The sequence below is a fragment of the Larus michahellis genome, chromosome 9 (genome assembly GCF_964199755.1).
Source record: "Larus michahellis chromosome 9, bLarMic1.1, whole genome shotgun sequence".
NCBI classification, from domain to species: domain Eukaryota; kingdom Metazoa; phylum Chordata; class Aves; order Charadriiformes; family Laridae; genus Larus; species Larus michahellis.
Window position 1 is genome coordinate 3,351,577 of NC_133904.1, and position 27,803 is coordinate 3,379,379.

Consider the following 27,803-nt stretch of genomic DNA (forward strand, 5'->3'; position numbering starts at 1 on the left):
CTGGGTGGTCTTTCCATTTGTTTTATTCCTGTGTTTAGAGATCACCTAGTAGAAGACCCTGGATTTTCTTTTTTTTTTTTTTTTGGAAAAGATGAGAATCTTGCAGCATGATACCTTTTCCTTAATGAAAGTCAGTTGCAGGCATGAGAAGAGGATAAACCCTTAGTTGGCTCTTAGTTGGTCTGTAGATTGCAGTGTAGATGCACTGTAGATCCCCTGCAGGGGATCAGTGACTGCATTGTCCTTTAGTTCTTAAAAACTAATTTTGTGTTCTGCAGAAGGAGCCGTTTCCTCGCAGGGAAGTTAAGCTAAGAGGCAGGAGGAGAGGAAGGAAGAAGGTGTGGGGTAAGGTTTAGGTATAATTTTGCAGCAATGACTGTTTCTGTAAGAATAACCTCTTATATTGTTGAGTCTGAAGTGTGGCATCGAGGCTGTTGCTTTGTAATGTGAAGAAAATTAATTAATAAAAAAAGAAAGAAAAAAAAAAACAAACAAAAAAGAAGGGATTGCAGAGGAAAGCGTGCCATAGATAAGGCAATAGCTTTTTAATGAGACAGCTCGATGGATGTTGTGAAATTACTTGCTTGGAGATTGCTTTCAACACGGGCAGCCTGAAAATTGTCTCCCTTGTAAAAGGCAGACCATAATCTCTAGCTGCAGATCTTGCTTTTTAAATCATGTTTTAGCTAATATGCTTTTTCAGAAGGATTTGCTTTTTCGTTCTTGTCTAGTTGTTGTTGTTGGACTTAATATAACCGACTTTCGAAGGAATTAAGTGAATTCCAGGAAACATTGGCTGCCAACCAGAGCTCTGTTATCCTTACCCCATCATCCTTAAGGACCAGATCTCAGGCCAGCCTCTGATTGCTGTGGACTCCCTCCTGTGCACACGTCTGATGAGCCTGTGAAAATGCAATCATTTGGATAGGTAGGCGTCAGGATGATGATTTCATATTCCAGAATAGCATGATTAGGTGTATGTACAAAATCAGACTCTGGGGCTGTAGATACAACACTTGAGGTACCGCTACTACATCAGTATTTATGATTTCTTTTAAGAGCGATAGAGTAATCATGGCGAATTGATGTTGCTTTTTTTTTGCCTTTTTTTTTTTCCTTTTTTGTGTTGATCTTGCCTTTGGGCACTCTCTTTGGCTTTTGCCCTTGGGTGCAGGTTCTAGCGTGGTGCCACCTTGAAGGTGTTGAAGTCTGAGCTTAAAAAATAGGTAGGCAACCCAAAGGGTAGACAATGGCTTAATGATGTTTTCAGAATACCTTTCGGGCCTTGCTGAAGGTCAAGACAAAATCTAACTTTCATATGTGACTAAGGCACAGAAGTATTTTGCAGTTCTGGCTCTGAAGTACTTAAAAAAAAAAAAAAAAAACATGGTCTTAAATCTGTAGCAGCTGCTGAGAGGTGGCTTGCAGGATTTCTCTAGATTGCAGTTTCTTTGGGGTGTGTGCAACATCTCTTGGCGTAATTTCTTCTCTGTTTCAGGTGCTGGCTGGGTTTCACACCAGGCTCCAAATTGCTGTTTATTTTCTCTAGAGCCAAGATGAGAACTTCTTAAGAACTGCAGGTCTTTGGAGGTCTGCACACAAATGCATACCCTGCAGATCATGTGGTCTGCAATCACAATATCTTTTTCCACATTTTGGCTAAGTGAGGGTTTTATCTGTGTGGAAAGTTTACTTCTGTCATGTGTCAGGAGTGCCTTGATATGGCTCAGGCTCATGTACGGGGCTCTTGAGCTGTGAGGGCTTGCAGACTTTGAGTCCACAGCAAAGCTGTGGATTCCTAACTTGTCCTGAGGACTGGTGCTTCAGTCTGTTTTGTATACCTGCAAAGGCTGCCAGGAAGGATGTGCCAGCAGTTTGTCGGAGAGAAAGTAAGAAAGGGAATAAGACTGGTAAAGCTGGAATGTTCTCCGCTATGCACATAGTGTAGCACACTGAGCTGTAGAGTTGCAGGGTTTGGGCACAAGGCAGCGGTGCTTGATTTCAGTTCTTGAGTTCTTGATGATTACTGTCTTTGTAATTGTCACTGAAGAGGTGAGCAGCTGTCGGCCCCCCAGTGCTCTCTTCTCTGCCCCTGCTCCCCTGTACAAGTCTGCGCCGGGAGGAACAGGGAGGGGAACAGCTACGTGTTTGTGCCCTGTTGCTCTTGCAGTTTGCTGCCTTCTGTGCCTATGGGAGCTGGGCCCTGGTCTGAATGCACTGTTCTTTAACCAGCGACCTGCTGCAAGGGTGGGGGCCTTGTATTTTGCCCCCATTCAAACAGCCTCCTGTAAGATCCTGGCACTGTAGCTGTCAATGGCAAAACTCCTGAGACTGCTGAGGTGCCCGTATTTCTGTTTCTCCCAGGGCCTTTGTCTATCTCTCCTTTGACTTTTGTTTTCTGCTTAATCCATAGGGAAGGTGAGCAGACAAAAAGACCTTCCCTTTGTGTGGAAGAAAAGCTGGTGCCAACTGTCTGCTCTGAGTTACCAGGCAAACTCAGCTTCCTCGCAGAGAGTCTGGGGATGGAGCAAAATGCTCTTGCAGGCTGCTTGGAGTCTTCCAGTTCAGGGCTGCCAGGAGCCTGAAGAGCTGGAGGCTTTGTGAACAGCTGGGAGAAATTGTGGATAGAGAAAGAAATCCTGCCTTTCTTCCCTCCTTGCTTCCCTGGGAGAGCAATACTCACCCCTCTGCTTTCCCAACAGTACATACTGCGTTTAGTAGAGCTCTCTGCTGCTGGCCTCACCAGAGGGGACCATCTGAGCTATATGTTGATTGAGTCTCCCCACTCACTCCCCCTTGCCTCTAGCTCCTGCTCTCTTTAGAAGCACAGTGGCTTCTTTTCTACCCTCAAGAGAAAACTGGGTGTGTTGGATGAATGCGACACGATCCTGAACAACCTGGTGTAGCTGACCCTGCTCTGAGAGGGGAAAAATCATAGAGAATTTTCAGAGGTCCTTCCCAGACTCAAGGAATCCATGATACATAATTGGAGTGTTCTTTTTGTGGCTGGGAGATGCCTTGCCTGGTGTTTGAAATATGTTGATATTAATTACAGACTCAAATAGCAGATGCACGACAAAAATAAATATTATCGCAGTGGGAGGCTTTCCCTCCGCAGAGCTGAGAGGATGCAAATATTTGTCGTCTTTCTCCTGAGTCCTGACGAGGCATCCTGATGAGAGCTTTCTGGGTACCACCACTTCTGAGGTCTCTGGAGCTTGATCTGAGGAAAGTGTCTTTGTAAGTAGTGGGAGCATGGCTTTAGGGAGGATGCGGGGCAGTTGCCCTTGTGTACATGGGAAGCTTCAGTAAGTCTCTGTCCGTGAATCAGGCTGTAGGATTGTGCCACTAGAGACAGTATGGTCACTGGAGGAGCTCTCTTAGCTCTTCTGTTTCTTCATCAGCTGTGAAGAGGACAAGAAGTGATGAGCTCAGATTGCAGCAACTGAGGTCCAGGATAGATGCTAGACTTGCAGCAGGGATAGTTGTCTCTGAAACAGACTGCTTAGGGCAATGGAGGTATTTCCATGGCGGGAGATTTAGGATAAATGTTTGCTCCAGCAGGTGTGCTGTTGGTGCCCATGGCTTGAACACAGTATGGGTATCTCTTAAGGTCCTCCTGGTTCCATGGCACTTAACTCATGGCACTCTATCTGTCTCAGCACCTGGAAAACCACAGTTTTACTTACCAGATTTACTTACTGGGATCTTTGTGGATGGAAGGACTGGCACTCATGTTTATAACTTGTCTTTGTGCTGTTCCTGTGGAATAGCAGCTATCCCTCCCCTTAGCAATTGCCTTTGAATGTGTCCTCTTCATAATGAAGACTGATAACCCAGAGCTGCCTGTCAAAGCTCAGCAGCTCTGTTTATAGAGGCTTGCAATTAAAAATGGATCTCATATATAATTAAAAAGGATCACGTAGGCTTTGCGCCTTGCATTCAAGAATAAAGAGGCTGCCATCTAGGAATCCAGGCAGAAAATGGAGATGCTGACAGCCAGCTCCCACTTTTATGCTAATTGCTAATCATCTGCTTTGTTCAGTATAATGCAGCAAGGATTGTGTTCATGTTGTGAGCCGTGTAGCCATTTCACTCCACAGAAGTGTTGCCCAGTAGCACCCCACGGGCAAATGGGGGGATGCTGAATTGCCCGACTGTAAGTTTGTCAGCTTATGAAAACCAGAAACTCTTGGAAGAACAAGAGCAATCAACACAACCCCGGAATGGTGCAGCTTCAGGTGACCATGTCCTGGCTGCTTTGGACCATGAAGGTGCATCTGTGTGTCAGTTGGTCCCTTCATGTACTTGAGATGCAGCAGGAAAAAGATGATGTTCAGACTTGCTTGTGATGTTTTTTTTTTTCTCTGACTACCAAACCTTTGTGAAAAGCAAGTGGGGAAACTGGCCATAGTGTGTGCAAAGGCACTTGTATGCTTGGAGACGTCTACAAATCTGTATGTAGAAATGTGCGTGTGCAGGGCGATGGATAGGCCTGTACCTGCTGCTTTTTAAGAGCCACCAGTTGGGTTGCTCTAAGGTTTCTCGGTCCCATTCTGCTGTCATTACCAGGACCTGCATGTGATACATTTGCAGGAGAAAAGGAAGGGATAAAAGGGCTTGGAGTTGGTGAATAGCTCAGGTAAGGCGTAGCCTGTCTCACACTCTTCCTTTTGGTCACTCAGGTTTATAACTCTTCCAAATGGTGTCCTCCAAATTGTGGATGTGCAGGAGAGTGATGCTGGGGCTTACCACTGCGTGGCAACCAACGCCGCCCGAAAACGCTACAGCAATGATGCCATCCTCAGTGTCTTAAAAGGTAAGGTGCAGGCAGGAGTGTGTTGGCCTGGGCACGTCTGCCTCATAGCCGTTGCGTGTGTTGGCAAGCTGGGCTGCAATGTTGGTGATGATCTCTCCTGCTGGTATGGCTCTGCACGTGGCAGGGTTTGGCCCAAACTTGTAGAGAAAGCATTTTAATAAAAATTTCTCTTAATTTTATAAGCAGGATAAGCAAGCTGGGTTGGGAGGTATTGCCACCTGGGGGTCACAGCTGGCTGCTCTGCCAAGCCCTAGGACTAGGCAGCCAACAATAATAATGGGGTTGTTTCTCTCTGCACCAAGGGATTTTCTTTTGCAGGTGGATTGTAACAGCAGGTGGATTTTAGTAGCCTTAGACTGCTTTATGGTGTGGGGCTCTTAGAAGGGGTCTGGGACCCTGCTTGCACCTTGGGGAAGTGCAGTGTTGTTGTGATCTTATCTCCAGTGGCCTTGGATGGCAAGATGAACGAAGGCTGGCATGGACAGAGGAAGATGCTTGCCTAAGCTAGCAAGAGAAATAGTTGGAGGCTGGAGCTGTTGGCAGGGCTGTGTCTCCCCCGGGTTGCCTAGCAGAGTCTAGAGGAGGTTAAGCACAGTGACATCTGACTTGTATTCTGCGTCCGTATTGCTGGCCCTTTGCTGAGCTGTTGGGTGGGCTTCAGAGATCTTTTTTGTGGTATTTGGGAACAGCCTCAGCTGGGATTTCTTCTGGTGACACAGAGTGTTGGAGCAAGGCTTCGGGTGTGAGCTGTCCTTCGCCTCCCGATCTGGGCCTCAGTCTCCGAGTGCATTTTTCTCTGTAAACCAAGAGTGCAGTGGGCAAGTCTGAACACGAGAACGTAGCCAAGAGCACGAATGCCGTGGGGGTCTCCAGACTCCAGCATCTTCCCAGCACGCCTGGCTGCCTCCCCAGTATTGTATAATCCCCGTCCTGCAAGTGGGCAAATTCACCAGGGCTGGGAGTCTGGCTGAGCTGTCCCTTCTCTCAGGACAGTGCCCCCTGCCATGTCTGTCTCCTGTTCTTGCTGACCCCAGTGTATTTTATAGGCAGCTTTAACCTTGAAAGCTCTGAAATCCTTCCCAGCCCCTTTTGTCTTTGTTTAGGATTGCGTTGCTTGGCATTCTGCTACCAGTGTATTTTCACAGAGATGGCTTTGCTGTTCATCCATCAGCAGGGAGTGTAATTAACTGTGGAGCCTGAGAATACACCTCTGATCAATGGATTGTGTCGTGGAGGTAATCTGTGTGGAATCTGCAGAGAATTTGTGAGGGGTTTTGAATGCTTTGTATCTAATTGCCAGCTCCTGCCAGATCCTCTGTGTGCTTAATGAAGCATGGAGGCGAGGGTAGCGCTTGCTATGGGCAGTTCCACGCTCCGGAGCCAGCTCCCGTGTTGGGTCTGGTTCGCTATTGATAAGTAATATTGATCAAGCTACAAAGGTGAATATGCTGTCCTTGGCATCATAACTCGTTCTGCGTAACTGTATCTTGTAACTCTGCAATGTTTAATCTGCTTTGCAAATGGAGGCAATGGAAGAGGTTAAATGGGAAGCGTTCCTTCTGGAGCACCAGCCGGCCTGAGCAGATTTCTGCCTGGAGTTCTCACCCAAGTCTCGCTTCTGCAGCACCACACCACCCGCTGGCTGCAAAAACAAATATGTGAGGTTGAGTTTTTCACCAGATTGAGCTGATAGTGATGAAAAACATGCCTGTTTAAATCTCTGGGATTTTTATAATTGGGGAGAAGTATCTCTGAGACAGATGGGAAACTGCAGTGACCTGTGCAGGCTGCAGACTCCTCCATGAGTGACTGGCATGGTGTTGATCCTTTTTTTTGTTTCAGCACTTCACCATCAGAGGCACATTTTTGGATGCCTGGACTGACTTGAGGAGTTTTGCCTCCCTGTTCAGAAGCAGCTGACGGTAGTTGGAGTGACCTGATCAGGCAGAAATCCTTCGCTAGTTGTAAAAAAATGAAACTAAAACAAAAGAAACAAAAAATCTCAGGAAAAAACAAAACAGCAACAAAAGAACAATAGCCTGAAATACAGCTATTGAGTTGCTTGTTTGGAAATTTTAGGGACCAAACTCTTATGTGTCTGCAGGCAGGAGCAACTAAACTAAGTCTTCCCTCCCTGCTGATGGCTAGCGAGTTGTTTGTGGTGGGGTAAGATGGGAATCCAGCCTTTGAGTCCCACTGTTCTGCCAAGGCCCCTGGGAACGGTTTGTGCAGTGGTACCTAGTTCTCATTTACCAGCTGTGCCTGCAGCTTTGGTGTCCCAGTGACAGCACTGGGCAGTGCCAGGTGATGATGACCGAGTCTGTGTGCTCGTCATGGATTTTTGGGGCCATGCTGGTTATAATGCAAACACTTTCATTTGCACTGGGTTGCTGGCCCTCAGGCCTGGGATTGTCTGCTGTTCATGCCTCTGGCCCTGCCAGACAGCGCTGGATGTGAACTAGCTGTGCATAGCAAAAGAATCTGTTTCCCTGTAGCCCTTCTGCCCAGTTGTCCGTTTCCTCCTCCCTCTCCCCCTTGTTCCCAATATGATGGCTGGGAATTGTTCCATTTCCCTTATTAAAGGCCTTTTCCCAGTAGAGGCAGCAATTAGCACGACCCCCTTCTGTCATATTTGCATGGCCTAAAAACCCTAAAAGTGTCGCTTCTCTTGACAGTGTGACTTCCCCATCACACAGGGAAGGCTGTATTGTGTGTCAGTGGCTAAACACATGCTGGCCTTGCAGAGGCAGGGCAGAGAGCGACGGTGCACGGTGGTGCTGTAAGCGCTGCAGATGTTTCAGCTGTGCAGACTTCATGGTGCAAATTTCCAGACGTTCCCTGGGGAAGCGGTGTTTTGAGCTGGAAGGGAAGAGAGCAGACAGAGAGCGGGATACAGTCATGCATCCCTGAAACAGAGCCTGCTGTCCAAATAGAGATAACGTGGATTTTCCCCTTGGATCTCCACTGCTCCCCAGCGGACAGAGCGCCAAACACATGTGGCAGCTCTGTCCCTTCACCCCTCACCTGGACAGATGATGAATGAACACTGCAGCCCTGCTGAGCTCTCTGCCAAAAAGAGCATTAGGAGCTGGCTGCTGGATGCTTTTCCCAGGCGCTTCATCTGTGCGTGCTGGCTCTGCTTGGGGTCAGGTCTCCACGGGGCTGTGTCTTCTTTCTTGTAGCTCCTTTTTCTGGAAGCAGGCTCTGGAGCTCCACTCTGAGCTTGTACATAAAGCGTTAATTCTCAGTGTGTCCTGGTTGTGTTCCCAGGTCCTTGGCATACACAAGAAAGTGCTGCCATGCTTCGTAAAGCGGCTCTCAAAGAAGAGTAGCGGAAGGGCTTGAGGAACATGATGTTGTGTGGTCTCAACAGGTCACTTTGCACATCACTTCACTTTTCCCCTCCATGTCATGCACATGCTTGCTCTTATGTATTTTCTTGGGGATAGGGACTATCTCTTGCTCTGTGTTTGCCCCACATCTGGTACTTGGTGGCTTGCATTCCCAAGTAACCATCAGAGTCAACAAAGCGTGGTCCTGGGAGCTAGGACTCTTGGGTTTTCCTTTCCTCTCTGTTATCCAGGCTACAGAGGAAAATTACTTCTTCAACGCATAATTTCTGCCTCTGGAAGTGGGGATAATGTAATGGGCTTGGAGTTGCCCTCTTAGAAGCGATGGGTCAGTCTGCAGAGTGGTTATGGGCATTTCATGCTGGAGGTCTGTCTGCTCAGGTGAGCTGGGCATCAAGGTGCACTTGCAGAGGAAAAGGGGTTTTTCTTCCTTGTGTCCTCTGCACCTGACTCCTGGTCTGTGCATGCAGAGTAGCCGTGATTACTGTGACACGTCACTCTGGTATATGGGTAAAAAGCTTTGCCTCAGACCAGGATGGAAAGAATCAGAATGTGCAACAGCCTTCCCCCAGCACCAACAAAGCACCTATGCAGCGATGTTCGCACAGTGGTCTCAGCAGTCGTGTTCCACGTGATCCTGTGCCTGTGCTGCAATAAATGCAGGAGTGGGAAGAACAGACCGGGGCGATGGGCGTAGGTACAGCAGGGCTGAGGTCTGGGCCGAGCACGCCACTGAAGAGTCTTCCAGCAGATGAGCGCATCCCCTGTGAGTTGGGATTTAGTAGTGTGTTATTAGAGATGACACTGTGAGATTGCCGTTGGCAGAACATCATTTACGTTGACAGTTGTAGCAGCTTGCTGCAGCAGTGTCCCAGGAAATGTATTTTTCAGCCAAATATTTGTATGAAATATGATAACAGGGACAGAGCTTGGAGGCAGCCGAAACACCTTCACGGTTTTTGTTCTTTTGGGGTTTGTATTGCAGTGACTTGCAGGTACCAAGAGAGAGCCTGGCTCTGGGTGCTGGGACCTGGGTGGTTCCTTCTCCAAAGGGCTGTAGGAGAATACAGCTATTGAATGGGATGAGCTTTGGGGATAGAAGGGAAGGTGGTGATGAAGTGAGCAGCACTCGCAGTTGGCCACCACCTCACAGAAACAGACGTGCTGTTACCACAAGTGGATTTTCAGTCCCTGCATGTGCGAATGACGTGCTGGATGCTGGGTTGGCTCTCAGCCTGAGCCCTGACGACACGTACTGTGCTCCCCTTGCAGCTTTGAACATGGGTACCATGCAATCTAGGGACAGGGAAGTTGGGATTCGGGTTAGTGGTGCTCTGGTGTGACCTCCCTGACCACAGCCTGGTGTTGATCCCATTGTGGCTGCTGCCATTGATGGCAAAGAGCAGCATTAACTAGAGTGGGGTGATGGTCCCACCTGGTCAGGGGTGGTCTACCTCCAGTAGGAACCCATGTGGCAGAGGCAGCAGGGCCCTGCTGTGTTGTGGGGGAGAGTTTCCACAGCTGTGTTTGTGGACAGAAGAGGCTGCTAAAGGCTGTGCTTCCAGGAGGCAAGAGAGTCACAGAAATGCATAGAGAGAGAAAACATGGGGTGGGTAAAGGCAGCTGTATTTTTCCTGTGAGTTGTTGATTTAACCAGCAAATGATGCTTCACCTCTGGAGAAGGGGACATCCCAGTTCCAGCCTGCAACTGCTGTGTACCTCTTCTGCTGGGCACGGACCTCTGTTGCTTTTCCCTTTCTTCTTTTAGCATCCTGTTTTTCTTTGTCCTCTACTCTCTTGCTTTACTAGCAGTTAGGCAGGGAACCGCTCTCCACTTGACATCGCAAAAGCTCAGCCGTGAGGACTCAGTTTATGTGTTTTGAAGCTCTGGTTTCCTGGGCGGCAGGTATCTGAACCTGTTTGCATAATGCATCTGCTGGATTCTGTAAAATGCTCTTGATCCTTATTTATGGCAGAGGGTGCTAAGTGTGAATTCAGAGGATGGCAAGATCAAGGAGGAGATACACAGCATTTCTAGCTTAATAAATAGATCTTTAAAGCTAGAAGTGACCTTCTGCGTAACACGAGCTGTAAACTTTCACTCTGTCTCCCTTTTACTGAGCCTAGCAATGCTAGTGATTTCAAGCACGCATGGAACAGGACTGAGACCACAGATATTGGCTGAAACTTGTGAAGGGTTGGTGCAGACATGCATCAGGCACCCACCCAAATACACAGCTCTCTCCTTGGCTGGAGTTCGTACGGGGCCAGCGTGCATCACACCACTCGCATCACCAAGGGAAAGCTTCTCGTAGCTCAAGTGTCAGCAGCCTGTTCCCAGGAGCCGGAGGGGGAGTTTCAGCTCAGCTGCCTGTGAAGTTTGGTGGGGCTATGATATGCCATGCTCCTGACAGCTCTAGCAGCCTGTGGTGACAAAGGGTTTGATACAAAATTCAGAGCCCTCACTTCCCATTAAGCAGAACAGCTAAGCCCGGGATTGGCACCGAAGTGAGAGGCAGCAGAGGTGTCAAGGATAATAGAGCAGAACAAGGGATGTACAGCTGGGAATAGGTGAGCTGTTTCCAGGTCCTGAGGGGAAACTGGTCTCTTCCACACGCAGCGTTGGCTATGCATGATGTTTGGAGCTGTCAGATATGGCCAGGCTCGTGTGTTACAGGCAGCTCTGTCTCTGACTCCTGAAGACTAGGGATGGCGGGATTCAGGGATGGTTTGCAATCCTCCAGTGTTCTCCATGTGCATCTCTTATTAATCCAGATCTGCTGTGCTTTTGAGCCTTCCTGAAATAAGAGCTTGTGTTTGGTAAGGCTCGGACTGAAGCAGGGTTTAAGCAGTTGGATCCATTCAGCCCTTCCCTAAGAGTCTTTTGGTGGTGGTGTAACCCTGTGGTGCATCAGCACATCTGCACTGCAGGGATCACACCTGGCCTCTCCTGGAGGCTATAGAAGAGGCTGTGCCTGCGCTGTGAGCCTGGAAGGGAGCTAAGAATAGAGATCCTAATTAGGTCAGCAGCTTGCAGTGGGCTGTGGGACGGGAAGGTTGATGTGGTTGGGTTCCTGATGGCACCTGTTAATTATTAATTGTCTGTGTTACAGCAGAGCCTCAGTAGCTCTCTGAGGTCGAGGGCTAGCCATGCCCTATGGCAACTTACAGCATCCTAACAGCTGGAGTGACGATGTTGCAAGCGTCCAGAGGCATAGCAAAGCTCACGGTCCTTTTGCTTTAGCTGGGAGACAGACATATGGAGAAGGCTTTTCCTGGTCGCTGAGACCCACTATGTCAATAGGCCCGGTGGTGCTAAGGGAAAAAAAATGGGGTGAGTCGGCCCAGATCACAAGGGAGGCTGAATCAGGAGCTGAGCCGTGCTGCTCTGAGCCCACGCTTGGATATCTCGGATGCCAGGGATTGCTCAGGACACAGCTGGGAGTTTGCCTTCAGTAACTGAGAGATGCTCTTGCCCAGCTCTGTTCCCAGTGCAGCCGAGGGGCAATGCCACATGGATTGTGGATGAGAGCGAGAAGCAGGAAAAGAGAAGGGGGATGGGATAAGGAAGGGTGGGTGGTGTTACCAAACACCATGTCTTCAGGCACAGTCTTAGACAGATCAGGGCTCTCTGCAGCACTCAGCAAGCATCCAGCCAAAGGGCTTTGACAGAATCTGTGGATATCACTAATGATCCTTCCCCATGGAAAGCCAGCTTTCCTTCCAAACTTTTCCTAGAAAAACAGATTTGCATTGTCCTCAGTTAATGCAGATGCATCCATCTGCTTTTAGTTCTTCCTTCCAAGTTGGCAGTCTTTGTTTGCTGCCAGACTGTGTTACTGTAGGCGCCCAGCATGTTGTGTGTTTGAAGTGTAGCTTGTAGGAAGCGTTCTGCATACCTGGCATCAGGGAGGCCACGCTACGAGGTGGCTTCCCATAATGTTTCACTTTTCAAAGCTGTGCATGACAGTGCTGTGACCGGCCATTGCTGGCAGATGGAATGGGGCAGAGCACGAGCCCAGGTCTAAAAGGAGGGTTGTATCCTTCTGCACAGCCCAGGGCCTCCAGCCTGTTCCCTCTCTGCTGTCGTGAATTGCAAATAGGTCTGATGTTGCAAATAAATCTGAATTGCAAATAGATGTGATGAAATAGGTGTCAGCCCCTGGGAAATGAAACATCGGCTTCTGAGCACTAGGAGGAGGTCACTGGAGTGGAATGGCTCCAGTCACTAAGACGAGGTGAGGTGACTGAGTAGGGAGGGGTTTCAGGGCTTGTCACCTGTGAGCCAGAAAGGTCTTCTGTTGACCATATCACTGTCGCAAGAGGTAAAGACTGTCTCTGCTTGTCTTGCAGCTTTTTTTCTTGGTGACTTCTCCTGCCTCATCCTGGGAGGTGATGCGCTATCCTAGGAAAATGACAAAGAGAGCTGGTGTAATGGTGGTTAAAGAAGTGTGGGAATGCTTCCTCTGAATCCGGAGACTGGCAAGCTCAGGTCTGCAGGGCCATTTGGTGTTTACTGATTTGGAGGGATGTCTATATTTAAATCTCTGATACGGTGGCTCTTGTTAAGGGTCTTCTGATGCTTTCTAACTATTACTTTTGCACCTTCGCTTCTGTGAATTAGCAATGTTATGAACTGTGAGCCGATGGAGTCACAGAGATGCTGAGAGATGTGCCCACAGCAGCACAGTAAGTTAGTGACAGAGACCGGGGGAGACTCTTTCTCTTGAACCACTGGACCAGAGCCTGGCCCTGCTGGGAAGCTGAGAGATCGTCTGGGCTGGTCAGAGCTGAGGCACTGTGCTGGCGCTGTGTGGAGGATTGGTGCCCACAGCAGCCAGGCAGGTTGAGGGACTGGACTGGAGCAGCACAGGCCACATCAAGGATGGGGTCTGGCTCTGCCCTCTGTGCTGCTGAGAATGGCGTGTTGCAGCAGCATCAGTGTTGTCAGCCATGGGACTTGCCTGGTGTAGCATGGTGGTTCCTGTTGTGGTGATAACTTTGCAAAGCATCCTCTTGCAGCCTCCGTCACTCTTGTCTGTGTTCCTGGCAGCTTCTGGGGAATGGCTGGGGCTTGCAGTGCTTTAAGGGCTCAGCGTGAGTAACGTAAGCTGTCTGGGTCTTAGGGTTAGGGCAGGGAGACTGCTCTGCCATTCCCCGCACTGCTTCAGAGACACCAAGGTACCTCTGCTCCTGTCTTCACTTCTTTTTTTTGTTGGCTTCTCATCTGATCTAGAGGCTTAAATCCCACTGTACACTGAGCGACTTTCCTTCAAGGAGTTTGTTTGCGCTAAGATCTGTGAAAATGTGCTAAGAATGGTGAAAAGCTTATTAATGAATAGTTATTATCTAAAATGGTGACATTATCAATGATGCTCTAACATGGTTCTTCTGATAGGTCTCACCGTCCACTATTTGGGTTTCCTATTGCCTCTGCCAGATTCCAGCTTGTGGTCTGCTGCTTTTGCCTCCCAAAAACTCTGTGACGTGTCTTCAGGCTTCTTGAGGATTCAGCTGCAGGGCTTGAGGTCTCCAACCCTTTGGCTAGCTTGAGCCTGTGGCAGAAAACCAGAAGACCCCTAATTCTCGTAAGAAGCAGCAGCTCTGTCTGTAGTGGGGCTACAGGGCTGCCTGGCTGCGGCTGTCGGCACGGCACCTCCTGTTTATTTTGCCTAGTTCCCGCTCGGAGCGGTACAAATGTAGGCGCTTCCAAGCGCTTGTTGGGGAAGCGAGCAGGAATTCCTCGTGCAGTCTGGCTGGCTCCCGTCCCTTTTGGCGTGATGAAGAGCAGTTCCAAATGCGTGTACGCAAACAGAGAGCCAATGTTGACAGCTTTACAGGAGGTGGAGTGGTGGGCAAAGCATGCTCTGACTGCTTTGCAGCAGAACTAAACGTTCCCTGGACATGTAAAACTCCGTACCCTGAAGGATCAAGGGTTTGGGGTGGGGGAAGAGACCCCTAAAAATCCAAGGCAGTTCCTGGAAACCTGCCACTGCTCAGCCTCTTTCTGGGCTTCTAGTTACATATAGTTCAGGGTGTCAGCTTGTGGCTGAGCTCGTACGTTAAAGGATTTAATTTCTGAGCTGAAATCTGTCGGCTGTATAAAGAAGTGAAGGGAAATGAAAGAGGACTGCCTGATGGCCCCCTCTGCCTGTCTGGACTGGGATCTGTGTGCTACCCAGGCTTCCAGACACAGGATACAGAGCTGGGGAAAGTTTAACAGGCTGTTTCTTAAGCCAAGTGAAAAGCAGTTCCTAGAGCAGCTCCTCCTGCCACGCTCGACGTGTGACGTGCTCCGTGGAGAGACCCCAGAAGCTGTGGCAGATGTTGGTCTGAGGACTGTGTCCAGGTAGTAAATGAACACTCCTCATCCAAAGTCATTAATCTCTCTCCTTTTTTTAAAAAATTATTTTTATTTTTAAAATCACAGAAGTGCACTTCATCTATTAAATTCTCCATTTTGCACGTACGTACGTGCAGACATTAAAGGAGCTGGTTTTGTGCCTGCTAGTAGAAGTGTAAGTTGCACTGTGTATCTTGGCATCTGTTTGCCGACTGCTTTGTTGGGGATTTTGCTATAGTAGTTTGAGATACAAGTGGTGTATGTGGAGGTCTCTTAATAGCGCTAAGAAAGTGATCGAAATTCTGTGTTTTCATTGTTTATACATGTTTGTTTGTATGCTGCTTTAAAGATGACAAAGGATGTGTAGCTGCTTTGCTGCAGCACTAATTTACTAAGTGGGAAGAGAGACTCTGTCCCCATTCCAAAATGTGGGGATCAGTTCTTCCCTGTTCAGCTTTTCAGTTAAACGTTTGCATTGACAAACGCATGGCTACTTACAAAATGTTTTGAGGATGTGAAGTAAAAAGACGATACAAAGCTGATTTACTGAGCTCATTTATATTACTGGGCAGAAAAAAAAGTGCTACGCCAATACAGTGTCACTTTTGCAATAAAAGCTGGGTTCGCTTTCAGCCTCCCTTCCAAGAAGACTCATGTGCTGACCCAGGCATGCTGCAGCTGCCTGAAAAGGGAAAGAAAGGAACATTTCTAATGACGGAGGCTATGGGCAATCTGGTGCTGCCAGATTGTACTGGGACAACTTTAGCAGTCCCAGTACGCGAGGGTTGTCAGTGCTGGAGTTTCTGCTGAGGTACACATCTGAATGCTGCTGCAAGGCTTGTGAACCAAAGCCTGATCCTCTGCAGAGGAGGAGTTTTCAGCGCTGAGAACCATCAAAGCACTACCAAATGTTCGGTGAATTGAGCCCATAATCTTGTAACCAAAAGTCATCCCTCTCCAGCTTCAGTGATGGAGGAAAACAGAACTTGAATCCAAACTGCCACAGGGACTGGTATAGCAAAGGTGGAAGAAAAAACAAAAAAAATCAAATGGTAATTTTTGGAAAGGATGCGTGGTTGCAAGAGCTGTGTTTGGGGAGGAGGCAGCACTTGGCTTGTGATACTTTGGGAGGCTGAATTGTAGGGTGTCAGAAGGGCAGCACGCAACATCTTATTCCGCCACTTCTGAAAATCACTGATGCCCATCCTTTCTTGGCTGCTTTGCTTTCCTGTTTGCAAAGCTGTGCATTGCTGTGTTCAGATGGGAACTGTTACAAAAGAAGAAATGCTTGTTGCTCTAAGCATGCTCAGGTTTGAGATCTGACGTTGTTTATATTGCCCCCAAAGCAGATGTCACAAAGTGTTAGGATACAGTTAGGCAAGTGTCCTGCCTAGAGATTTTACATGCTAGTTATCTGCTGTCCTGGGTCTAGCCCAGAAGTAGAAATAAATTGTAGATAAATTTCCAGGAAAGCGTAAAGGGAGGAGGAAGGCAGGCGTGGAGGATGTTTTTTGTCCTCTGTGGTTGCTGTCAGCTTTCTCCCTGAACAGTCCAGGAGGTCTGTGAGTTGTCTGAGGAAAGGGTGAGAGCTGGGGAGTAAGAGCAGGACATGCTCTGCAAACACAGCGCCTGCATTTTTGAAGGTGTGTGCTTTTGCAATGGGTAATTTGCTCTTTTATTGTCTGCAGAATAACAGCAGTGACAGCATTGACTTTCTCTAATGAACAGCTGCTCAGTGCTAGAATCTATTCCCGGGGGAGGCTTGCAGGGATGAATAAGGTTTCATGCTCCTCCTCCAGAGAGGGTGAGAAAGTTCGCAGAACAGAAGATTGTTGCTGGGTTGTTGGATATCTCCAAATCTTGAACTGCTGAGAGCTGAATGTGTCACCATGCAAGTCATGTTTAACCTTCCAGCGCTTTAGCCGAGGCAGGGTGTTTATGGAGTCAGGAGAAAGATGTTAGTTCCTGTCCAAGTAGTCATCTTCTTGTCACTGCAAACGACCGTCACAAATTGGCTGAAAAAAAAACCATTTTCCTCCTGTTGCGCTGCCTGAAGCCTTTGCTGATACTCTGCACTAACAAGAGCAGGGAGAGGATAGCTGATGAATTTTGGATACATTAGAGGCAGACTCAAGTTGTAAACTCTTGGAGTTTGAAATAGCTCGTTTATGCTGTAACTCAAGCTATAACTTCAAATAAACATACTGAGCTTTGTTCCAAGCAGCTCCCCGTGGTGCCTCCCTTCACATCCCTGCTTACAGTTCCCCTTTGCTTTGAAATGATACAGATTGGATTTTCAGAGGTTAGGCAGCCTGTGTGCTGAGATCTGGCGTGCCCACTTGCCGTCACGAGGTTCCCTGTGCTCCCCTCCCCACCTCTGTTTGATGTTTATACTGCACTTGATCATACGTAATTTGTTGTATTTCCTCTGTGCCTGTCCACCACCTGGCTCCGAACCCAGCTCCAGACGCTGAGAGATGCCCGGGAGAGCAATGGTACAAAAAAAGTGGAGCACCCAAATTTGGCCTGACTTTCCTGTCTCATGAAAGTGGGAAAGCTCATAAGCTGAGAAGTCTGCTGTAGTGAGTCATTCATCAACAATAAAAGCTGGGGGGAATATTTTGAAATATTTCTGCAGATTATCAGCAAGTCTTGTCTCTTGCTCTGTGATGGCACCCTTACTGCCTCCCTGTGCAAACACAAGCACGTGCACAGGTTGATGAACTGTGTGGGAAAAGAACCTTCATCTCTAACTCTTTTTAGTGCCCAGAGGATTTCTCTCAGTCCCCGTGTGCTACTTCGAGTCACCCCAGAGCCGTGTTTGGCACCCTACAGGTGTTTTTTTTTCAGTAAAAGAGGGTAAAATCGATCTATCTGATTCAGAAGGGCAGAAAGTCGTCAAAGGCCATCAGTGACAGTGAGCTTTGCTATGAATCCGCAGGTTGTGCCTTGGGTTGTGCAAAGCTTTTGCCTAGAGCAGCTTTGCTACTTGGCGAGACAAAACAAAGCTGGGGAGGGGGGAAGAAATCTCAGTTTTAAATAGTAGCACTGTGAAAGCTTTTAGTACCACAGAATGGACAGCATGGTGCAGGTGCATTCAGTGACCTGTTTTGTTCAGGCAGAGAAAGATGTCTTGGAAACTGCAGCTCTTTTTTTTTCTTTTGATTTTAACAATATTCCCTCTTGACCTGAAATTATTTTAATGGCAGTGGAGACAAAAAACTCTCGCTGGTTTTACTCTTTGATGTTTGTTGGAATCCCTTGTGTGGAGGTTTTCCTGGTTAGCTTAGAATTGTTCTTGGGAACTCTTCAAACCAAACAAAACCTTGGTTTCATAGCAGTTCACCTGTGATCCATCCTATCCAACCAGCCTATTGAGATAGCAGGTGAAAAATGTACTCTAAAGGAGGCTCATTTTAAAGAGGAGCTTGAGTTGTAGACTTGCTCTGACAGTCCCACAGTGAAATACAAAGCTGGAGAGAAATGCGTTTATGTGTGCAAGAGGTGTATGGGGCATTCATCCATGCACACGCCCAGGAATGTACTGGGAAAGCAAGCAGAGCCGTTTGGTTTTGTAATATAATTGCAGTAAGAATCAGCGACAAACAGACATGGTGTCTGGGCTAATATGTTTTCACAATAGTTTTTCAAGGCTGACACCAGAGTTTTGGCCAAGGGAGAAGGAAGCAGAAATGGATGTTTCAGCTGCAGATCCCTGTGGCTGTTACTGCTTTGGTTGTCAGAGAGACCTTGAGTTGGACTGTCAGGAAGCCCTGATGCCAGCTCTCTTTCTACCTTCTGCAGAGTAAGTATGAAGCTGATAAGTGGCTAGTTGTCAGCCCTTTGGGTCACCAGGCCCAGTTCCTGCTGTCTGGTTACCTGGCCACCAGTGAACTCCTTGCTCTTTCCCTTCCGGAGCAGCCAGGGAGCAGGATGGGCAGTGCCAGAGGGAAGGGCAGCATGTGGCGCTGCTGCGGGACTGTTCAGGGTGAGGGTGATGAAGCCTTTTGTTGGTCCTTCCCCAGCCAGGAGAAGTGCAAGGCCCCAAGGAGAGGTGAAGCTCTAGGCTGTGCCTTTACAGCAGCGCTTCACGGCAGCTCTGCTAAAGCAGGAGATAGCAGAGCTGGGCTGATGGCTCCTGGGGACATAAAATCATAAAATCCCTTTCCTAGTGACTGGCAGCCCTACAAGGCAGCTGTTGAGGGACCAAGTGATGCGGGACAAGTGCCTTCACATGAATTTTTTATAACCTGTAAGGTGCTTTTGCCAGCCAGCACCTGGGGCTGTGCACCTGAATGCAACAGATGGGTGTTTAAGTCAGGTTTGAGGAGGTTTCTGTCTTCCTCTGCCCTGAGTTTAGTGGAGAAAGCTGCTTAGAAATCTGTCGAGGAATATATTGCCATCTGGCTAGCATTATTTTTTTACTTTGGATTTATTTTTTTTCCCCCAGCACTGCAGAAGAGGACAGCTTTATGCACACAGACGTATTTCAGCCATGTCCTGCTCAGCAGGTACTTGGGCAGATGGTGGTGTTGGGTAAAGAAGCTCACTCCCGTGGCACGCTGCAAGTCTGTTCCCGTATACTCCTGCTCCCGGGACCCGGGGTGTAGGCTGCTGCCCTGTTCATTTTCATTTTTAAGCTGCTGTGGCCCCATGATGTGTAATGGGTCTTCAGGGTGGGCAGTTGAGGCTTGCTGAGCCCTGCACAGGGTGAGCGGGGCCTGAGCTTATGGTCTGTGGAGAGGTGTGACCACATCCAGCCCTGCTGCCAGCCCCTCAGCAGAGAGCAGCTCCTCACCTGGCTCTTTTGCACCTCTTTCCCCAGCTCACTCTTAAAACCAACCTCATCACAACTCGCTGGGTTCTCCAATGTCTTCCCAGTGCTGTGGCCGTCCCTGTAATGGCTGCTATAAAAGCCTTTTCCTTTGCCTCTGGTTCTTTCTCATGTATTTCCTTCCAAATCCTGGCTGGAAAGCTCCTTCTCCTTGTTCTTTCTCCAGTGTTGTCTCCTCACTGTCTGCCATATCAGAGAGAGAAAGGGTAGAGGCCTCGCATTAGCGATGTGCTGAGCGGCCTCACCCATCCAGCTGTGTCTTGCTGGAGTCCCTGCACTCTGTTGTTTTGCAGGACTAATGATTACTTGTGGATTTTAGTGCTTTGCTGAACTGGAGCTGGACTTAAAAGAAAGCTGCTATTCCAAAGAGCCTTGCGTTTCTCTGATCCTTCAGCTTACCTGCCTTTTGTGGAAGCTCCTGTGCCGGTTTTTATGTTAAGCCCATTTTCTGTCTCAGTAGCTCTCAAGCCCAGTCTTGGTGCTGCAGTTAAGAGCAACCAGGACTTTGATCTGTTTGTCAATGAGGCCTCTGAATCCATAGTCTGATATGGTTTCTTCTTGTCCCAGTTCTGTCCCCCAACTTGTCCTGGACATGATGGCTGTGAGGCTGAAAGTGTCTGTAGGCATGAGTGATGTGAACACCTAATGTACGTGAATGGAGCAAAACTCTGGCCAGGCCACATCATGCTGTAAGTACAAAGGAGATTGTATGTCCCTGTACGCACCAGGCCCTCTGAGTAGCATACTTGTTCCGCTGGAAGGAGGGCGGCTGGCTTGGCTTCTCCTTCGTGCCCCATGGCAGCTCTTATTGCTGGTGGTTTGCCCAGGACTGGGGTTGCAGTTTAGTGTGCTCCAGCCGTTGCCCCAGGTAGGGGACTGCGGGTGCTCCTTGGTCTCTGCTTCCATCTGCTGGACAAGAACTGGCTCCTGCTCTCTCCCATTTTCCCTTGGTGCCTCGGGGATTTTGGTAGCTCCTTTTAAACTGTGCTCACGTGATACTACAGATGGAAGTCCCTTTCACGCAAGTATGGACTGCAAGAAAATTTCAAGTGTTGAACGAACTCTCTTTGGTAAGACTTCTGTGCTAGAGTAAATGGCAACGAGCCTGGAGATGGGCTGAGCGCAGTGCGTTCGGTGCAGCAGTGTGTGGCCTCCTGCCATGCAGACAGGCCAGTGTGCCGAGGCCAAAGCTTCTCTGGTTTATGTTCACAAGAAAGTCAAGTATGAATGAGTGTTGCTTGAATGCCATGTGAATGGCCGGTATGTGTCAGGCCAGAGGTCCAGCCATTGCAGTGCCATCTCCAGAAGTGACCACAGCAGATGCTAGAGGAAAGCATGTAAAAAAACTGGGCAGGGAGGACATGGTGCTTTCCTTGGACATCTCCCTCAGCATGTGACAGTCAGGGATGTGGGAACAGCAGTGAGACCTTCGTATATAACAGTCCTGGTAAATGTGTCCTTTGTGAGCTTGTCTGAACCTTTTGGTTTTGAACTCTGCAGCATCTTGAGACGGTGAGTTTAACCGCATGCTGTGCAGAAAGCTCCTGCTTTTATTTGTTTGAGACTTGCTGCCGCCAACTTTCTCTGCTAGATCATGAGAGCACTTGGAGCAGGCCTAAGAATTACTTGTGCTACGTGACTCCTCTGCAGTTATTTCTTCCTTCATGAAGACAACAACAAAAGTGTACCTCAGAGTTAGATGTATTTGAGAGAGCTGGAAGAAGAGGGTTGCTACTGTTGAGGGTCGTGAACAGTCTGGTCTGCTCAAGAACGCTCCGGTGGTTTTCATCTGACAACAGAAATTCGGCCACTGCAAAGGCATTTCCTTAACCTTCCCTTAACCTCTGCTCAGCAGTGGGCAGACACAGGCAGAAGCTTCATTTCAAACAAAAAATCCCCATCCTGTTGTCAAGACGTTGTGCAGTGCAGCCTATAGATCTTCCTGTAAACGTTGCTTGATTTACATGTTGGCTGTTTGGCTGTGCACGGATAAGCTAAAGAGCGCTCACTCCTACAAATGTGTAATGACTGATTTAGTCTTTGTGCCGTCAGGTGAAGGCCTGGACGCAGAGGCTTGACCTCTCTGTTGCAGTTTACAGTAGTGTCTGGGTGTTAGAATTTCTTTAACCAAGTTACTAGATTCCTTCTGAGCCGTTACAATTCCTTGGCAAAGGGTATATTCTGTGGCTGTTGCTCTGTTTGAAGATAGCAGTGTCTTGTTTCATCTAATTAACAAACATCCATTTAGCAATAGTCGATGAAGGTTCTGGGTTGAAACTGCTTATTTTCCATTTAAAAATCCTGATATTAATTTTTACTAGGGCCAGCGCGTTTAGAGTAAATCTGCAGGGCACCCCTTTGTTCATTTCTTTCACAAAAATGTCGTAGTCATGTAAAAGCAAGACCTGCTTTTCTCCTCCAACAAGGCATGGGCCATTACCACATGTGAGACTACACAGGGAAGCATGGCCGGGGTGTCTGGGCTCTGCGTTCTGTGTTTTTCTAGGGACTTTGCTATTTGGAAGGACAGACTTTTCTTTTTCTTTTTGTCATTAGGTTCCCAGCCAGCAGGAAGAGATGTCACCATCGTCGCCGCTCCGGAGAACACCACGGTGGTGGCTGGGGAGAGTGTGGTGATGGAGTGCATGGCGTCTGCCGATCCCACCCCCTTCGTCTCCTGGATACGACAGGGTGAGTGTGAGGGACAGAATTAAGCTTTTGTTGTCAAGAGGAACCTGTGGACACTTAATTTTTAAAATCTATTAAAAGATGGAAAAATCTGTGGGACAAAAAGGGTGCTTGTTACGTCGGTACCTAATGACACAGGTGGTGTCACAGTGTAGGGTATCCTTGCTAAACTAATTACTAATTAAATGTAGAAGCTTACAAAGCACTCAGCTCGCTTTATAGCTATTTGACCTGTGAAATATATGAAGTTCCAGTGCCTGGGTGCCTTTTGATCTAAATTAGTCATCCCCATTGTATGAGGATGAGCAGTGAAGGTCAGGAGATAGGGTCAGGTCTATGCCACTCCTCCCTGGGACTCAGAGGTTAGTGGGGATTCTGCTGAATCTGCCACTGTGCTGGAGAAATAACTTGTATTATCTTGCAGGATTGCAAAACCTGATAAGATCTGTTAGTCATTGGGGTGGTTGGGAGTGTTGCTGGGAGGTTTTTATTCAAAAATCTCACTGTGGTCAGATTGGTAATGAAAGGATCAAGAAGATGCTTAAGTCTCGTCAGAGGTGTACAAATGAACCAGACTGGCATAAGTTACCCAGGGCTGATCGCCTAACTCACGAGTAGGATGCTAGTGTCACTTCACTGAGCGTCACATCCGTCAGATGTGTTTCAGAGGCTCTGACTGAAGATGTTCTCAGCTCAGGAGTCAAATCTCTGCCAGAAAAGGCTCTCAGTCATTTTCATAAATCCGGGTCACGATTTAAGGCTCCTCTCCCCTGTAACCATGTATTGTGGTTGGTCTTCAGCCCAGACTTGTCCACAGGCAGTGATTTTAGTGTATATAAATATTTCGTCTTCCCCACTAAAAAGGAGCAAAATAAAATCTCAAGAGGATACAACTTTGGAAATCAAATCAGCAAGGATTAAATGTTCTGGCAGAAATGTTTCTGGTTTATCCTATGCACTTCACAATTGCAAATACTCAGCTTTCCCATGCTAGATCACTTACTCATTGCTTTACTGAGAGCTACTAATGCCTATAGTAGAGTAGGTATTATTTGAATTAATTACCACTATGAAAGTTTTTTGGATGGGGGCAAGAGGAGGAGGAAGGGGGGAAAGGTTGGGGAAACAGTTCCTTGCATGCTTTACTTTCAAGTGTTTGCTTGGTCCCCCTCTGCTTCCCGGTGTGGTCTCTTCAGTTAGAAAAGATGGTTTAAAAGTGCTAGTAATTCTGTGTTATACAAGCATGTTTCTTTCCAAGACTTCATTAAGGAGCAGGCTGGGTTATTGGATGATTAGTCATGTAGGTAACACAGAGGATTGTAGCTCCAGGTTGCCAGTTTGGCTCTTGCCAGCCTTGGTGGTGTCAGCTAATTGCTACCATCTGGAGTCGGGTTTTCAAACCGCTGCCGTGCAAGTGGGGTGCACAGATTTTCTCCTCCTCTGAGTGTGCAGCCACTGAACTGTGAGGCCACCTGAAGACCCCCAAAATGGATGGAGGGGGCAGAGGATCCGCTCTCAGCTGCGTTCCCTGCTGATGGTGCTAAGTAGGTGCAGCTGCTCACAGTGGAGGTGGAGAGCTTGCTCCTGTCTTGGGATACAGGCTCAGCTGAATCTGAGAGAGGCAAAGGCAGGCGAGAGCTGAGGTTTTGCTGACTGAAGGACATCCGTGCTTCTGCAGGTGGAGAGCGATAAGGTCTAGTGTTGCACAGGTAGTGCGTAAATTGGCTGGCTCTCCCAGTCTGCTAACTTGTGCCAGAGCTGGCCATGGGTTCCTGACCTCCCATCAGAGCCTTTCCTCAGCCAGACTCTGCTTGCTAATGCTCTGTCCCCAGCTCTTGGCTTTGCTGCCCCACGCTCATTTGGAGGTGCCAACATCATGGTCCCCATGTTTCTCACATCAGAGCAATGCTGAGAATAAACAGTGCCCAGCACCAGCCTACTGCCTTGTCCGTGACATGCTGAGGAGCACAGAGCTATTTGAAGTTGTAGAAGGATGGCCAGAGAGCCGGAGCCACCCTTTCCTCCTGCCCTACTCAGCAGTACTGACCATGTGGCCAGGAGAGTGGAGAGAGGGTAGCTCATGGCCCCTGTCTCTGACCCAAGCACCAGAGCCCCAGGGAGAACCAGATGCCATCCTGATACCTTACAGATCAGGAGCTAAGCTGGGGGCAAAGAACCAATCAAGAAGCTCAGTAAATTTGGGTTCACATCTGGGACCCAGAAGAGGGAAGAACCCCTGAGTTGTTAGTGATTCAGCGCTCTTGCTGACATTTGCATTACCGAGTGAGGGGAGGAGGCGTGTGTGTTCGTGCATGGGGGTCAGCAGGCAGATCCAGCAGCTTTTCCAAGATGTGTGTTAGCATAGCATTCCCTTAAATCTGCTATTCCTAGGGGCTCTCGTTGCAGGCACACCCTACACATCAGAGACTATTTTGATCCAAACCAGAACTTTTCCAGTTATTAGAGGCTAAACTAAACCTTTGGCCAATGTTGGCTTGAGCTGCCTGAGGCTCGGTCAAGCACTGAGGAGCGTCCCAGCAGGAATCCTCCTCTGGGCTCGGGGGTGGGATTTGGGGGTCTCTCTGCTCCCCAGCTGTAATCCTGGCTCTAGTAGACATGTTGTTTACAGGCCCTCCTAAAGGGCACCTTGGGGCTCCCTCTCACATTTGTGCATGTTTCTTCCTGCAGATGGAAAGCCCGTTTCCACAGATGTGATTGTGCTGGGCCGGACAAATCTCCTCATTCCTTCCAGCCAGCCCCATCACTCAGGGGTGTACGTCTGCCGTGCTAACAAACCCCAGACCAGGCAGTTCGTTACAGCCGCAGCTGAGCTCCGGGTCCTTGGTGAGTAGAGAGAATAAACGCTCCAGTAGAAACACTGGCCAGGTAGCTGTGGATTACCTGGACCAACACCCAGGAGATCACCAAGAAGTTGTTTTTGTGGCCTGTGCTGGGTAAGATGGGAGCCAGGTTAGAGCCAGGAGGCCCTGCGTTGGGATAGCTCTCGGTGGGAGCGTCACCTCTTTAATTTGGGGTTTAGTTCCTTGTGTTTACTGAACCGTTTTATGCCTTATTCTTGGTCTCCAGGGTTCCCCCATGGAAATCTCTATCAGCAATTAACTTTCAGGATCTTGGGAAGCCAGCAGGGAGAACAGCCTAGGATCAGGGAACGCAGCACATGATTGATACAGAATTTATTTTTCCTTTTGGACAGAGTCTAAATTAAGCCTCTAGAGTCTGCCTGGCAAATCCTATCTTGTAAGCAAAGCTGCTACTGAATAAAACATAGCACTGCGTGGGGAGGAGAAGGGATTTGCTTTGCTATCTTTTCCTCCTCCTTCCTGCATTAATTTGTCCTCTCTGCTTCCAGCTACACCCAGCATTTCCCAGGCTCCTGAAACCATCTCTCGCACCCGAGCCAGCACGGCTCGGTTTGTCTGCAAGGCGGAGGGCGAGCCAGTCCCAACCATTCACTGGCTGAAGAACGGCGAGGCCATCCTCTCCAACGGGCGGGTGAAGGTGCAGAGCAGCGGCAGCCTTGTGATCAATCAGATCGGGTTGGAGGATGCTGGCTACTATCAGTGTGTGGCTGAGAACAGCTTGGGCATGGCTTGTGCCACGGCCAAGCTCTCGGTGATCGTGCGGGAGGGTTTGCCCAGCGCTCCCAAGAAGGTGTCAGCCGTGTCCCTCTCCAGCACCACGGTCCTTGTGTCCTGGGAGCGGCCAGAGTACAACAGCGAGCAGATCATTGGCTTCTCATTACATTACCAGCGGGCTGTGGGTAGGTGTTATCTGCCTGTGCCACACAGCTGTATTGCAGGTTCAAGACACAAGGCACGGGTTGACTTTTTCCCAGCTAGTGACAAACATAAGGCAATTCCAGTTAGTTTAGTCCTTTTCATTGCAGGTAAAGGAATTTTCTCTTGGAGTCAGCACTAGCCTGTGACAGTGCCTGTGGATTAGCTGGCATATACTAACTTGTTGACCATCAGTAGCGGATCCACGTAGCTGAGTGTTCTGGATTCTAGTGGGACCAGACACATCTAGAAATTTATTTCTGTTCTTTACTTTTTCCTCCCACGCATTGATTTTATATGCAAAGAATGTGATTATTAGTGGAGGTATTAAACAGCCACATTGTGTACAGGGGTAATCACTAAATTATTCACACCCAGAACCTGAAGTGAGGCACTCGCGTCTCTTGGGGTCTGTCTTCCCAAACAGCCAGCAAGTCGATACTCTTGCTGAACTGTTGCCAGAGCTCCTCTGAAAATTAAGCTGATGACTTCAGCTGCTTTAGCATGGATTAAGGAGCTTGAGTCAAAATGGAGATGTTAACATTGAGGCATTGAATGTTTCTGCCCAAAGAATTCACATAAGAGATGGGTTTTCTGCAGGTGCTGGGAAAATGGGAGAAAACATAGTGATTTTTAAGATGGATTTACACTGTGGACCTTGTGAGTTAAGTGATTTTTCGAGGAGTGTCTTGGCAGTTCACTGACCTGCTGATCAGTGTTTCCTTGGCTCTAGGAACAGATAACGTGGAATACCAGTTTGCTGTCAATAATGATACCACTGAGCTGCAAGTCAAGGACCTAGAACCCAATACCAACTATGTCTTCTACGTGGTCGCGTATTCTCAGCTCGGAGCCAGCCGGACATCCTCTTCCATTATTGTTCAGACCCTGGAGGACGGTGCGTTGAATTAGATGGGTACTGGTGCCTAAAAAATGTTCTTGGCCTGTTTCATGGTGAGCGTTGGTATTCATGGAGAATACCATCAGCTCCTAGAAACCTAAACCTACTGCTCCTATAGCTTCTTGCCAGAAGCCCATCTGAAAAAAATAAACAACAAACCAAGCACCCTGGTCTGACCGTCATCTTGGGTGATGAAGATCGTGAAAAATGATCTCACTGACACTGGGGCCCAGGAGAACACTGCAGGAACTGCAGTCATCTCCTCTGAGCTTTCATCTAGTTAATGTGACATTGCTCCAAACTTGACTCTGGGCCAAACCTAATTTCAACTCCAAAGACAATTGCAATTTGTAGGGTTGAGAGCAGCCTTGAGGCTGGATCCCTTAAGAGTCAATAGTTTGTGTTGATTTTACCATTTATCACGTAGCATTTTGCAAGCAGTAAAGGCAGAGTTCCAGAAAGACAGCTACCCAACAGGGAAGGACATGTACAGCTTTCATCAGGCTGCAGGACAGAGGCAGGAAGCAATGGTTTTGGCAGACCTTGTGCAAGCCCCTGCTACGCTGCAGGGTGCATTCTGTGCTTTTAATACTCCTGACATAGTGAACCGCGTGGTCCCACGTGTACGTGTCTGAAGCCTGAAAAGCTGTGTTGAAAGCATGAAAGCTGCCTGCAGCACAGAACAGTGATTCTTGAGGGAATGGGGATTCCTGGACTGAAGTCTCTTGATCCATGAGCCATTTCCTTCAGTGTCTCCTTTGTGCTTCACAGTACGGTGTAGGCTGTTAGCTGCTCTGTGCCAACCTGCCCAGTTTGCAGTGGACGCGGGTTCCCTGGGGAGCAATGTGGTGTGGCCGGCAGGCTCTGATCAGGCTGTTCAAGCTGCGCAGCCCACCGTCTCCCCTCCCCAGACACCCCACTGATGCTCTGAGCTGTTGAAAAGCTGTGGGACATTGGTTCCCCCCAGGACAGACAGCATGTCACCAGTGTCTGGCCAAGGCAAAGACCAAGTAGTGGCCTCCAGCCGACTCAGAGAGCTGGCAGAGATGTGCTGAGGTCTTGCCCCAGTCT

The 27,803-nt window shown here is 48.5% G+C and overlaps 2 protein-coding genes across 2 annotated transcripts in view; both read left to right on the forward strand.

The window, feature by feature from the left end:
- Window positions 1-4,819, forward strand: part of LOC141748675 (immunoglobulin superfamily DCC subclass member 4-like) — a 48,706-nt gene extending 43,887 nt beyond the window's left edge. Inside the window, exon 3 of the mRNA XM_074601106.1 lies at window positions 4,573-4,819. Within this exon, the coding sequence (XP_074457207.1) occupies window positions 4,573-4,637 (65 nt within the window). The 3' untranslated portion in view covers window positions 4,638-4,819. The remainder of the gene's footprint in view (window positions 1-4,572) is intronic.
- LOC141748768 (immunoglobulin superfamily DCC subclass member 4-like) overlaps window positions 4,641-27,803 on the forward strand; it is a gene marked incomplete at its 5' end in the record, with an annotated part of 49,484 nt that continues 26,321 nt past the window's right edge. Inside the window, 6 exons of the mRNA XM_074601326.1 lie at window positions 4,641-4,642; window positions 4,686-4,819; window positions 21,903-22,037; window positions 24,723-24,878; window positions 25,405-25,815; window positions 26,565-26,729. Coding sequence (XP_074457427.1) covers window positions 4,641-4,642; window positions 4,686-4,819; window positions 21,903-22,037; window positions 24,723-24,878; window positions 25,405-25,815; window positions 26,565-26,729 — 1,003 coding nt within the window. The remainder of the gene's footprint in view (window positions 4,643-4,685; window positions 4,820-21,902; window positions 22,038-24,722; window positions 24,879-25,404; window positions 25,816-26,564; window positions 26,730-27,803) is intronic.